At 37.3% G+C, this 14,047-nt stretch overlaps 2 protein-coding genes across 6 annotated transcripts; one reads left to right on the top strand and one right to left on the bottom strand.

Annotated features, from left to right (window-relative positions):
• The first annotated feature begins 870 nt into the window (after positions 1–870).
• Positions 871–10,808, top strand: LOC111779992 (uncharacterized). 5 transcript variants are annotated; one of them, XR_015413681.1, is made up of 11 exons: positions 871–1,340; positions 1,961–2,680; positions 3,318–3,413; positions 3,495–3,578; positions 3,731–3,965; positions 4,049–4,209; positions 5,375–5,653; positions 5,743–5,916; positions 6,328–6,376; positions 7,337–7,444; positions 10,447–10,808. XR_015413681.1 is itself a non-coding variant. In XM_023660220.2 (8 exons), exons 1-8 carry the CDS (start codon positions 1,008–1,010, stop codon positions 5,800–5,802), a joined length of 1,968 nt encoding a protein of 655 aa, XP_023515988.2. In that variant the 5' UTR covers positions 871–1,007; the 3' UTR covers positions 5,803–5,917. The 5 variants fall into 5 exon arrangements, 1 of the variants encoding a protein (XP_023515988.2); XR_015413680.1 differs by lacking the exons at positions 7,337–7,444; positions 10,447–10,808 and adding exons at positions 6,748–6,834; positions 7,024–7,141; XR_015413679.1 differs by lacking the exons at positions 7,337–7,444; positions 10,447–10,808 and adding an exon at positions 6,748–7,141.
• Positions 8,122–11,529, bottom strand: LOC111779993 (chaperonin-like RbcX protein 2, chloroplastic). Its single transcript, XM_023660222.2, has 5 exons — positions 11,155–11,529; positions 10,052–10,143; positions 9,812–9,869; positions 8,560–8,625; positions 8,122–8,444 (listed from the first exon to the last, which is right to left on the bottom strand). Exons 1-5 carry the CDS (start codon positions 11,440–11,442, stop codon positions 8,322–8,324), a joined length of 627 nt encoding a protein of 208 aa, XP_023515990.2. The 5' UTR covers positions 11,443–11,529; the 3' UTR covers positions 8,122–8,321.
• Positions 11,530–14,047: the final 2,518 nt, after the last annotated feature.

Genomic DNA, 14,047 nt, shown 5'->3' on the forward strand with positions numbered 1-14,047 from the left:
TCCATTTAATCAACAACACTAGGGCCCTACAGTACACACCTTGAATGAGATAGAGATTTTCGTTTAAACAGCGAATAAGGACGAGGACAAGGAGTGAAATGTCCATTTGATCAACGAGACTAGGGTCTTACAGTAACACCTTGAACGAGATAGAGAGTTTTCGTTTAAACGGTGAATGAGGACGAGGGCAAGGAATGAAATGTCCATTTAACCAGCGAGACCAGGATCCTACCGTAACCTACCTTGAATGAGACAAAGAATCTTTGTTTAAACGATGAATGAGGACGAGAACAAGGAGTGAAAATGTCCATTTAATCAGCGAGACTAGGGTCCTACAGTAACACACCTTGAACGAGATAGAGAATTTTCGTTTAAATGGTGAATGAGGAAGAGAGTAGGGAGTGATTTCTGCTCGCTAACTAAATAGGGACGAAGATTAACTAAACAGTGATTTCTTTAGGTCGAAAGGTTAAATTCTCGTACTTTGAACTGAAATGTCCATTTAACCAGCGTTAGCATGGTCCTATCGTAATCCACCTGAACAGGCCAGGGAATTTTCATTTAAACGGTAAATGGGGAAGAGAGCAGGGAGTGAAATGTCCATTTAACCAGCGAGACCAAGATCCTACCGTAACCCACTTTGAACGAAGCAGAGAATCTTCGTTTAAACGGTGAATGAGAACGAGGGCAAGGAGTGAAATGTCCATTTAATCAACGAGACTAGGGTCCTACAGTAACACATCTTGAACGATATAGAGAATTTTCGTTTAAACAGTGAATGAAGAAGAGAGTAGGGAGTGATTTCTACTCGTTAACTAAACTGGACGAATATTATATTTCTAATTAACTAAAAATGGGATATTTCTAATTATTGGAAGAAAAAGAAAATCCCTTTCTCCTCGTAACTCCATTGGAGGCTGTCTTGTAGCTTTCAAAGCTCCGAGGGGTTCTCTCTGCTGTGGCCTCGATGCCATTCCCATCCCAGTAGCTCTCTCGGTACTGGGACGATGCCGACCTCAGCTTCTTCTGCGATTCCGAAGCCCTCCTCCGAGCTCGTCAGCCGATTGACTGCCGCCGACGCCGCCGTGAAGCTGAAGGCATTGAGAGACATCAAGAATCATATCATCGGTAACCGCACCAAGAAGCTGTCCTTCATCAAGCTCGGCGTTGTCCCTCACGTTGCTGCAATCCTCTCCTCCACTTCCGACCCCAACATTCTCGTCCAGTCCGCTGCTGTTCTCGGCAGCTTTGCCTGCGGCGTCGACGCCGGTGTCTCCGCCGTTCTCGATGCCGGAGCCCTCCCTCGACTGCTTCGATTGCTTGCTGATCCCGATCCCAAGGTGCTTCTCCTTTCCCTCTTTTCTTGTTCTTTCTATCCGTTTTGTTCCAATTTGGGAAGTGCATTTCTGGGGAAATTGAGGAAGAGTATCTAGTGTTGTTCTATTGAAATTTGCATTTATGCGCTTAATTTGAAGTTACAAATGCAAATTCCTTCGTTTGATTTTAAATTGCATTTCTGTGGCGTTGACCCTTCTTCTAATCTTCTCTATTTTGACCTCTTCGAACTACAAGAAATGCTCTGTTAAAAGTGAAGAAGAAAGTCTCCGTGGAACTGGATAATAGCTCCTTTTTCTACTCATAATCGTCTTTTTTGGATTAGTTAGCATATTCCTTAAGTACTCTTTTTGAACTACCAATCAGAGTCTAGAGTAGATGGCTACATCTTTTGAAAGGAAAAACAAATTTAAGCAAAAATGGAGTCCTTCCTTTCAAAACCTGTACATCCAATGGGACCTTCCTGTTTATACACCACGCCTTAGATTTCTACAAGAATTTATTATGTACATAGTGCAAACTCTTGCTTTTGTCTTCTTTATTTTCTGTATGCAATTTTTTCAACTTTCTTATCAATCCTAATGTGAACTTTGATGGGTATATATAAATATGTTCTGTTTTTAAGGTTGTGGACGCAGGAGCTCGTTCATTAAGAATGGTTTATCAATCAAAGTTGGCTCCCAAGTATGATTTCCTTCAGCAGGAAAACACTAAATTTCTTCTTTCATTATTGAATAGTCAAAATGAAAATGTGACTGGACTTGGGGCAAGCATCATTATTCATTCCTGTGACACAATTGCGGAGCAGAAGGCATTGTGTAATGGTGGAGTTCTAGAGAAGCTGATTGATCTTCTTGATGGTTCTCTAAGTCAAAGGGATGCTAGTTTAGAGTCTATTGCCACAATATTTAAAAATAATGTCGAAGCCATAGCAAAGTTCATGCAACCTGGTAGAGAAGATTGTTTGAGTTATATAATTGAATTGATGAAGGATAGAAATCCCAAGACAAGATTGCTAGCTTGCGTCTGCTTGATTGTTATAAGGAATTCATCACCTTGTTATCTGCAAGATATAGGAATCAAAATGAAATTGATACATAGTTTGCTTGAGCTTCTTGATAATCCAGGTCAAGTTGGAGATGAAGCTTCCTTCGTTTTTTCGACTTTAATTGCTGAGAAGGAGGAGCTACAGAAACTAACTTTTGAGGCAAATGCAATTGATAAGTTGTACAATCACTTGCAAAAGGATCAGTTGAGTCCTAGACGTTTCCAAGGAATATTGTTGGCCTTTTCTCATCTATGCTCAAAGTTGGAGAGCTGTAGGTCTAGATTTCTCTCTTTGCAGGTTTATTTCTTATTCTGATTGCATTAACTTTTTTGTTAAGTCAACTTATTGGTTTTTTTTTTTGTAACATTTATCAATTACAATGCATTTAACTTGTGCAGTTTTCCTAGTCCAGAGGTTAGTCATGTTTTTCACTAAGTCAAATTGGCTAGGTACCTAAATTGATGTCTAAAATCGTTTGTTTGTCTATTAGAATTTTTGTCTATGGTTATTTCTGCCCTAAGTTGATAGTTATCTTTATTATTAAAGATTTTTAAAAAGGTATCTGTTTGGCAAATGTGTCTGTCATCTGTTTTTAAGTCCTCAAAACTTTCCAAGGAAAAAATAGTTAAACTATATCGCTGGTCCATTCCAATTGAATCAAAGGAAAAAAATGGGAAAAAAAAAAAAGGAAAAAAAAAAAAAAAAAAAAAAAAAAAAAAAAAAAGAAAGAAAGAAAAGAAAAGGAGGAAGAAGAAGCAACACATTTGTGGTGGTAACAATTATTGTGGCGGGTTCTCAAAATTTTCTCTTTATTTTACCCTTTGATATTTAACAAAGCTACTAACTGATGGAGGTTAACAAATCTGAATTTTGTTGGAATTTAACTTGCTTAGGTTTATGAATTTTTATTAATTTGCTTATAATCATGACATAGGTAATGAACATAGTGATTGATTTCCTACAACATGAAAGTAGTGACATACGTATTGCAGCTTGCACTTGCTTGAGAAGTGTCTCTAGATCAATCAAGGTATTTAATGCTATATTAATATTAGCTATTCTGATATTCATAGTCTTTCCCTTCCCCTGTTTCTAATGGCATCATACTCAGAATTTGAGTGCAGGTTACTTTATGAACGAAACAGTTGTCCTTCCTGTTGTTCGGCTTTTACACAATCCTTCTAATGCTGTTCAGGTAAACTTACTTATCTTGATATATCAAGTTCTCAAATTGTGAGAATCTTCCTACTTTTTAAGCCATTGAATGGTCAGGTAGAAAGAGGTTATTTGGTTGTTCAGTTATTTTTGGTTTTGCGCAATAATTATCATTTCATACTATTTAAACAGGTTGCAGCACTTGGTGCTATTAGCAATATAGTTGTCGAATTTTCAACAAAGAGATCAATATTTATAGAATGTGGAGGTGTTAAAGAGCTGGTTCGATTATCAAAGTCTATGGACTTGGACATAAGGCTAAATGCATTGTGGGCTTTAAGGAATTTAATGTTCCTTGCAAACAACATGTATAAATCAGGGATCTTCGTGGAGTTAACAGCTTCCTTGTTAGCCAGCCTTGTCTGTGGTACTGTTGAACTCTGTTGTCCATCTTTATGGTTGATTTCATCTTGTGTTTAATCAATACTGCTTTGTATGTTTATGTTTCAGATCCAGAGCCTTCCATACAAGAGCATGCTATGGCCCTTGTGCGCAATCTTATTGATGGATGTGAGGACTCAATTGAGTACGCGTTTGCTGAAGATGGTATCATATTGAATACTATTTGCCGGCAATTGCAAAGTATTTCAAGGGATGAAATTGGGGTCCAGGTTAGTTTTGTTTTGTTTTCAACTTTTGAATGTGATGTATGCTCAAAAGGAAAGGTTTATTTTGGAGAGGAAAAAGCTAAGAAATGGTTGCAAAGCAGTCTATTGAAAGGGCCGATTTTACAAAGTGGTGTTAGTTACTAGGAAACTCTGAGCTCAGCTTAAAATTGGCTAACAACAACCATGTTGAATAAACATACAGTAACGATGTTACGTAAATGCATAATAGACACACAAATTGATTAAACATGCTACGCCGAAGTATTTATGTTTTCCCTCCTGAAAGATCTCATAAGTAGGTCTGACACTCTGCATTACTATTTTACATAGATACCAACAAACTAGAGAGATATTTCTATTTTTAAGGTCATGAGGACCCTTAACCTGGTCTCTATGATTCTGTTGAGGTTTTTTCTTTCGTATATAATATCCTTCATCAATAATATTATTTTCCTTTCGTTTTTTCTTTTAAAAAGGAGCAAACAAAGATACAAATGGAAAATTGTCAGTTACAATTCAAAGTTTCACGTTAACTGAAGAAAGAATAAGGAAAATGACATGATTGCTTATGCTTTAAGCCTGTGATCTATATCTTACTTGGTTGTCTCTATAGATTGAAGCCGAAAAATTTAAAATATCTGGAAATTGGTTGAGCAAAGGGGAAAACTTGCCAAAGGATGAACTCTCTCCTTCCATAGGAGTTTCAATACCTTTTCTCACTTTGTTTTGTGGCATTTGTCTAGAATACCTATCTTTTACATGTCTGTCTGACTCTTATCAAGAAAGCTGACATTAAATGTGGAAGGAAGAATCCAAAATTTATTAAGGGAGCCAATATTGATGGGAAGACTGAGAATGATGGTGGATTTCTTTGATAGGATGATAGGAATAAAAAAAGCGAAGTTATTTAGGTGCTTATATTTGACTGAAATGTTAAAGTGCATTTTAAAGAAACCATTATTTCATAAATGATACGTGTTCTCGCTCATCTGATGGATAATGTCCATGTTGTCTGGCTATTAAACAATTAAGTTTCAGCAGATTCATTTTCAATGATACTTGAGGAATTTTATACGACTATAAAATCTGTTGTTATGGTATTGAGTATATCAATTAACTATTAAGTAAACCATATCAGAATGCAATTATTAAAGCATGACTGATACAGGGAATGTATGTACTTTGCAATGTTGCAAGTGGAAATGAGTTCCATAAGGAAAGGCTAATGAAACAACTATTTCCACAAGGAGATGACGTGATCCAGTCATTTGTGGTGAAGTTTTTGCAGAGTGACAACAGTCAACTTCGAATAGCTGCTGTCTGGGCAATAATAAATCTTTCTCTGCCTTCAAGTCCACGTGCACTAGATAGGGTTACAAAGCTACAGAATGCTGGTATTGTTTCTCAAATGAAGAATATGGTCAATGATCCGTGCCTGGATGTTAAGGTCATCTATTTCCTCATTTAAGTTCCACTTCCCCCTTCTCCCCTTTCACCTCTATATTATCTTAATTCCTCGTCTCTTCTCCTTTACAGCTCCGTGTGAGAACCGTGCTTGGACAACTAATGGCTTTTGGTGATGGTATTACATTATAAAATTTCCATCATCAAAACCCAAGAGAAGTAGAGCGCTGCTAGCAGTTTTGTTTTTCATCCACCTTTTCTGTAGTATATTGTTGAGTTTTTCATCGGCGGCTTTTGATCCATCTGGTATGTTTGACTTCGATAGTTTATTTCTATTTTTCCCTTCCCAGATGTCCAAGCGAACTAAAGGTTATTTATTATTTCATTGAGCAGCTGTGACAGATAATGTACTTGTGAAATATATCCAAAATGTCACACTTTGCTCATGTTCAAAAGTCGCAGGAATTTTTTCTCTTAAAAAAAGCAATTTTTGAGTTCTCATATGTTACTTCATAGGTGAATCTTTTTGTCTTATTTTCTAATTCTTTTTTGTGAATTGTGATGGATACCTTTTACGGTTCTCTCTGTGTCTATCCAAAGAGATTTGTGAAACTTCAGCAATTCTTGAATGGCTGTGAAATATTTTATGAATAAAGAAATGTAACGTGAGCTCTAACCTACCAAGTTTTTGCTTCTTCTGTCATTGGCCTTTTGCAGGAAAACATGAAAGCTCCAGTATATTCCACGCGCGGCTTTTGATCTCTAGGTTACTCATACAAATCTTTTTTGGATGCATACCAGCCACTTTTGGTGGCAATTTTGATCTCTCTCTCTCAAATTCTTCTTTTCCTTCTTTTTGAAATCAAATGGCCGTATGATTAGTTTGGCTTGAAAGTGTAATATAAGACTCGTAAATATTGCCTATCAAAAGTTCCATTATTCATCAGGTTATCTCAACTGCTGTTCTGTTTCGAGTGTTTAGTATCTAGGCAACAAATTGTCGCTTTCATACATTGTTCCAGCGGTTACCAAAACCCAGTACCATGCTCTTTTACGGGAAATATATCCTAAAGCCTTGTTAAGGAAAAACACCGCAATCCAAATGAATATCTGTTTAGCTAACATGTACCTTTTCAGGGATAGCTTATATTATTCAAGCATCCAAGGAGAGTAATGCAATTTTAGCTGATGTCTCCTTTCCTTCGAACAGATGCAAACTTCCAAGTAATTGTTGTTATAACATGGTCCAGATACTATACTTAATCCCCCCCTGTTTCCAGTTTAATTTGTGTTGATTTGGAATAGTTGATGAATATGATTTAAGTTCTAGCAAGGCCATTTATATAAACAAATTGAGAAAATCATATGAATCAGTCTTTTGAGCTTAAATTTGTAACTCTTATGTTAGAACAGGTGTATAAATGGGAAAAGCTTGGAGGGTCTGTTGTGGTGTTGATCCATATTTATTCCACATGAATGTGGCTTTTGGGAGAAGAAGCATCATTATTCTATGATCCCGGAGAAAGGGATGCACTTGAGTCAACTAGATTGTTTGTATTCCAACTTGTATTAATATTAATGGTCCAGTTCATTGTTTTCCAACTTTTTGTTTATCAATAGTAATATGAAGCGTTGTTGAGGCAGCAGAATTTAAGATGTTTAAATTAGAGTATTGATGTTGATTAGTAGAACATAATCTCTTATGATTCCTCATAATTATGGACAGGCCCCTTCTGTGGTTGAATCCTCTAAGTGGCGTGTTTGAAGTGCTGGATAGTTGATGAAATAACATACTGGGCTCAGTTTTACAATGTACAAAGATGCAATGTTCGAGGTACATAGTACATTTTACAGTTGAATTGACTTTAATGATATATTTACACAAAATTACAGTGTTAGCTTTGATCACAATTCATTAATTTCATTGCCCTGTCTTCTTTCGTTCTCATTTCAAGTTTTGCTCCATGATGTTCAAAGTAGGTCTAACATGATTTCCTACTTCTACTGACAACTATTTAGCAAAGTACTTGAGTAAATGCATCTTTTACCTGTTGATCTATTTGGTGTATGTGTGTATGATATGTTTTAGGGAAGAAAACACTTTGGTTTGGAGGAGGTTTGAGCAATTTGTGGCTCAAAATTTTCTTTTGAGAACTAATTAAAAAATATCTTTGGAAAAGTGTGACTGATTTATAGACTTATAACATGTTCTCTTTCTCTTGCTTGAATAATCAATTAGTTCTGTTCTGCATATTACTAAAGAAAAGTTCTGTTATTCTAAAAGTCATACTGAATAACTCACCGAAGAATCTCAAAACTCAGGCACAATCAAGCACAATCAAGTTAAAGAAAACATTTTAATGGCCATTAGGCTAAACAAGCTGTGCAAACAAAGAAACAACCAGTAAATTGCACATTATTGCTCATTCTGGTACCATCTCATCCCAATATGCACGATTTATAGAAGCACAAGTTCTGAGAAAATCCCAGCCCTACACTATACCATCAGAATAACCGAAATGGAGTCTGAATATATAAACTTTTGTACATAATATAAAGATTAATTGCTTACATATCTTCAACAAAAAAAAGACTGCCTCACTGAACTAAGAATACAATCGGCAACTCAACAATCAAACTAATCACGATTGAAGGATGCAATACAAGAAGAATTGACAAGGGAGAGAGAACTCAAAATTACCCATACTTCTTTAGCCAATCTTCTCTGTGTTTGTGTCATCTGAAGGCCATATAACAGTCTGCATAAGTCGCTCACGCATTAATTCTACGTTTTCGTCCGAGATCTCTTGGTATATTTCAGCATGGTTACATTTCTACACCACAGAAGAAATAAATGTTCGCAAACTTTGTTGCATGATCTTCCCAAAAGAAAAAAGAAGAAAGAAAGAAGATAACTATATTGAAGGAACATTACAATGATAGCAATACCTTCACCCATTTTCCATAAAGGTGGAGACGTGTGATCATTACTCTTTCAGCAAGATCTTGCTTTTCCTATCAATTAGAAAAACGATGATTCAGGTTTAGTAAAACGCTACTTCACAAGGTGTGCCTCGAGGCTGTAAATGACCTTAAATCTTTGTGTCCTAACATCAAACTGTAATGTTTGGTTCAGAAGTAAAAGGAATCATTTTAGCTAACTTTGTGTCAAGCAAGAGGACCACACTTGGACACAAGCCTTTGTGTAACTTGGCAAGTTATGGAGCATTGAATACACTTAGAACAACTATTTTCGAGTGTATAACTCAAGAATGTGTAGATATGTGGTGCATTTCATATTACTTCGTAGCAGGTTTGATCCAAAGATACAGACTATAATGAAACTTATAAAAGTAAACTAAACTAGAAGTTAAAGCATGGAAACTAAATACACAATTTAACCATACTCTGTAACATCTGTGTGCTTATATTAGGCCTTCCCTTTCTACTGAGATAGCAAAATGCTAAAAACTAAAGCCGGTGTTAAATATGAGATCGTTAGAACAAGTCAGTCATAGTAAGAATTCAATGGGACGTTTGAGAGTGATTTTGAAATGGTTAAAATCTTCCATATCATATTCAAAATCACTAAAAAAACATGGATTTAATCATTCAAAATCATTCCAAAATGTGATGTCCCACATTGGTTGGGGAGGAGAACAAATCACCCTTCATAAGGGTGTGGAAACCTTCCCCTAATAGACGCATTTTAAAGCCTTGAGGGGAAGCCCGAAAGGGAAAGCCCAAAGAGAACAATATCTGCTAGTGGTGGATCTGGGTTATTACAAATGGTATCAGAGCCGGACACCGGACGATGTGCCAGCCTTCTCGCTGTTCCCGGTAGACACAAGGCGGTGTGCCAGTAAGGACGCTGGACCCCAAAGAGGGGTGGATTTGGGGGTGGTCCCACATGGATTGGATAAAGGAACGAGTGCCAGCGAGGACGCTGGCCCCGAAGGGGGTGGATTGTGATGTCCCACATTGGTTGGGGAGGAGAACAAATCACCCTTTATAAGGGTGTGGAAACCTTCCCCTAGCAGACACGTTTTAAAGCCTTGAGGGGAAGCCCAAAGAGGACAATATCTGCTAGCGGTGGATCTGGGTCGTTACACAAAATAGACTCTAAAACCAATAGTGAAAAACATGTACCAAGCATAGATTGGTACAAGTCATGAAGTAGGTATGAACTTTTAAGAAGTACCTTTACAAGAGTGCGCATGAAATGTTTTCCATCTGATGGCTTGTTAGATAACAGAAAACTGTTGGAGAAGAATAGAACAGGATCAAAATTCAAGAACACGACCAAACTAGCATGAACAATTTGACAGCTTCAACTTGAGCTACCATGACAAAAAATTCTGCAACTATTTGTAAACTGACCCCAGTTCCTGTAACACAGAAAAATGGCCAGTCTCAATGTGTAAAAAACGATGGCACTTACTCATAAAGCCACCTGTACTGTGGGGGGTTCATTTCATAGAGCTGGTTCATAACAGTCCTCACAGCCTTGTATGTAAAATAATTAAGTATTTGCTGCAGCCAGAGAAATCTCAGTCAGTTCAGTAATTAATTTGTAGGCAAATGAGTATGCAAAGGATGGGAGAAGGATAAAGCTCAAGAAACTGGAAAAACAACAAAATCATATTAAACTTGACCAGAACAAAATCAATGGAAAACTTAAGTCTCAAGCATATCCCATGATATTTAAAAGAACATTGCCATGCATCAACCTGATGGCCGTTGTATTTCATGTGTATCTTACTGAGTTACGAGTGTGGTTATGGCAGCTGCCTATGATACTAGGACCAATAGGTCAAAAATGAGTTTGTGTTGCAGGTGTTGAACGATCTACTCTTCACAGGTGAAGACGTTTGGCTCTCCATGGGAGCCTTGCCCCCTCTCTGCACATGGTTCGTGTGAAGACGTTTGGCTCTCCATGGGAGCCTTGCCCCCTCTCTGCACATGGTTCACGAATCCACTTCCTGACTAAGCGACGCAACAAAGAAAGGAAAAAAGTCAAAGGCAGCTCACCTGACCCCATCCAACGACCTTAGCGTCAAAATCTCGCAGTCGAGCTGTCTACGGTCGATGGTGCATCCGGTAAGCTCTTTCGGGCCCTCTTTTCAGTAGATGAAAATGGAATTGAAAGAAACCCCATGCCAACATTTCATTCAATGGAAAGGTGTTTTTCACTCCTACGTGATATTGAGAACCGCCAGAATGATGCGGTTCTCGACTTATCAATATCGAAGTTTGACCAATGTGACTTGCAATTCCATACCTTGGGAGGACTATATTGATTATTCGGCAGTCAAAATTGTAATCCGTGTATTGGAAGTTATTCTAGTAATAGGATAATCCCATTACGTGCAATCAGTCTATAGCAACCAACTGATCGATCTAATTCAGCGGGTAAGTTACTTTCTAGCTAGCTTAATTTTTCGAAAGCACTAGCAAGCAAGACAACAGATGTGCTAATGCTATTACTCTAAGCTATCGTACCAGTTTAAGCAAGAGAACACTCTACAAGTCTTCTGTTCTTACCAGTTTAACATCGTCAAAGGTATCTTCATATTGCCCCCCAAGTTCACCAACAACTATAAGTCTTCTGTTCTTGTGCTGTTTCCTTGAGCTCCTGTTTATCCTATCCGCCGAGAGCAGCCACTCCCGGCCACTATCTACGAAGGAGCTGCTTAGATACAAGTGCTTTGGTTTCGGCAAACGCTTTCGACCCATTGAACAGCTCGTTGTGGGCAAAGCATCTAAACACAAACATGGGGAAGTATGAGAGTCCACCGCTGATGAACCCACGATGGATAAAGCTCCCACCATCGTTTCAGAAAGCTAAAACCAGAGAAAATGCACCAATCAAAGTCGACCCCCTCGTTGTGAGTCGACTTGAAATGGGTATCTGAGGAACCTGCAGATTAGAAGGAGGGTGAAGGGGAGGATGTGAGGGAAATGAGGAAAGTTGAGAGCTACGGGAGATTTGAAGTTGGATGAATCTTAACCAGACAATTGGTGAGGCCCAAAATTCTCCACCAAAAAAAAGGGCTTGAATGTTAGATATTTTCGTTTTGATGCTCGAATTCATCTAGACGGTTTTTTGAATTTGGTGGGTTTTCTAAGTTGATCTACTTTGGAAAATTACAATATGATGAATTGTCATGCTTACTACTTGTTTCATGTTCTTCATTCTTTAGGTAATCCAAATTGAATATAACATCTTGTAACATTGTTGTACACTCTTCTCTAGATATGTGGAATGGGTGGATTTTAGGTCCTCGATGCTCTACAAAAGTAGTAATAAGAAGCTTGTTTAGTTGAATAATCTCAATTTGTGGGACCCCGAAATTAACATTGTAACGACGTAGATCCACCGCTAGCAGATATTGTCCTCTTTGGGCTTTCCCTTTCGGACTTCATCTCAAGGCTTTAAAACGCGTCTGCCATGGGAAGGTTTCCACACCCTTATAAAGGGTGATTTGTTCTCCTCCCCAACCAATGTTAGGGGAAGGTTTCCACACCCTTATAAAGGGTGATTTGTTCTCCTCCCCAACCAATGTGGGACATCACAATCCACCCCCCTTTGGGTCCAGCGTCCTCGCTGGCACTCGTTCCTTTATCCAATCGATGTGGAACTGCCCCCAAATCCACCCCCGTTGGGGCCTAACGTCCTTACTAGCACACCGCCTCGTGTCTACCCCCCTTTGGGGAAGGGCGAGAAGGCCGGCACATCGTCCGGTGACTGGCTCTGATACCATTTGTAACGACCCAGATCCACCGCTAGCAGATATTGTCCTCTTTGGGCTTTCCCTTTCGGGCTTCCCCTCAAGGCTTTAAAACGCGTCTACTAGGGGAAGGTTTCCACACCCTTGTAAATGGTGATTTGTTCTCCTCCCCAACCAACGTGGGACATCACAAACATGTTGCAAATAAGGTATGATTCGTGCATCTAGACTAATATTATGATTAATTACTCTCGAACGATAGTTGATTGAGCATTTCATACTTGTCATTAATATTTTAAGCTAGATTTGTTGTCATTCATCTATAGTGATATTGTGAGCTCCCACATTCGTTGGGGAGGAGAACGAAGTATTCTTTATAAGGATGTGAAAACCTCTCACTAGCAACCGCGTGTTAAAAACTTTGAGGGAAAGTCTTAAGGGAAAGCCCAAAAGGACAATATCTGCTAGTGGTGGACTTGGGCGGTTACAAATGGTATCAAAGTCAGACACCAGACAGTATGCAAGCAAGGACGTTGGGCTCCAAAGAGGGATGGATTGTGAGATCTCATATTAGTTGGGGAGGAGAACGAAACATTCTTTATAAGGGTTTTCAAACTCTCCCTAGTAAACGTGTCCTAAAATCGTGAGGCTTACGACGATATGTAACGAGCCAAAACGAACAATACTACTAGCGGTAGACTTAGGTTGTTACATTCACTTTTGTATTTTATAGGTTCGTGATTGGTTTTGAATATTTAATAAATAACCGATGCATCTCGTATCAAAATACTCAAGATTTATCAATTCAATTCTTTCATATGTCTTACAAACTTGAGCCTTTGGTGTCGGACTCCTACTCAATACACAAAATCTTTCAGTTACTTCGATTTGTACTTTTTTGTCAAAGTTACTAGTCACATCTTGAACACATTAACAATGGTACGCTCTCAGTTCACTCAAACCAGTTTCATAATTATTCACAATAAACCAATCAGAAATTAAACCGATAGCATTCGAACATAAAAGTAACAACCGTAATTTGAGAAATGTATCTGAAGGGACGTTTTTTCTTCTTTATTTAGGGTATTCAAGTTCCCTCCAAATTTAAAATATTGATAAAAGATTTCTTAACCAAAGTATATAATTTAAATTAGGTAAGTATAAATAAATATTTAAAAATCTTATAAATAGAAATAGAATAATTTAATTAGGACTAAAATAAATAAATAAATAAAAGGGAAGGAATCTACCTATGGAAGTGGAGGCTCCCTTGGGATTAAAATAATAATAATAGAATAATAGGGTTTAATTAGATATTTAATTTAATTAATTTTAGATTGATATTTAATTAATTTAATAATCACATTATGGTTTAGGTGTGTGTTTGTGGATAATGCTACCTGCCGAACTCTCAAATAGTGTATTAAATTTTAATAAATTTCATTGGATACCTTTATTTTTTAAAAGAAATTATAATTTAATATTTCTATAAAAGTAATATAATTATTTATTATTTTCTTAAAAATAAAAACATATTAATTACCCATTGACTCTCTAATATTAACCCATTCACTTTAATTATTCATTTTTTTTTTTTAAATCTAAACATTTGAATTATTAATTATATTAAAAAATTAATTTTAGAAAATAGTTTTTTAAAACCATTTTTAAAATCAACTATAAAAAATATGGTTTATAAATTTAGT

The sequence above is a fragment of the Cucurbita pepo genome, chromosome 18 (genome assembly GCF_057944985.1).
Source record: "Cucurbita pepo subsp. pepo isolate OVF chromosome 18, ASM5794498v1, whole genome shotgun sequence".
Taxonomy (NCBI): domain Eukaryota; kingdom Viridiplantae; phylum Streptophyta; class Magnoliopsida; order Cucurbitales; family Cucurbitaceae; genus Cucurbita; species Cucurbita pepo.

Coding starts and splice junctions, on each gene's coding strand:
- LOC111779992 (XM_023660220.2), top strand. CDS start 1,008: ATGCCGACCTCAGCTTCTTCTGCGATTCCGAAGCCCTCCTCCGAGCTC. Junction 2,681..3,317: donor CTAGATTTCTCTCTTTGCAG/GTTTATTTCTTA, acceptor ATCATGACATAG/GTAATGAACATAGTGATTGA. Junction 4,210..5,374: donor GGGATGAAATTGGGGTCCAG/GTTAGTTTTGTT, acceptor TGACTGATACAG/GGAATGTATGTACTTTGCAA.
- LOC111779993 (XM_023660222.2), bottom strand. CDS start 11,442: ATGGTGGGAGCTTTATCCATCGTGGGTTCATCAGCGGTGGACTCTCAT. Junction 9,870..10,051: donor CAGTACAGGTGGCTTTATGA/GTAAGTGCCATC, acceptor CTTCTCCAACAG/TTTTCTGTTATCTAACAAGC. Junction 8,445..8,559: donor TTTATGGAAAATGGGTGAAG/GTATTGCTATCA, acceptor TCTGTGGTGTAG/AAATGTAACCATGCTGAAAT.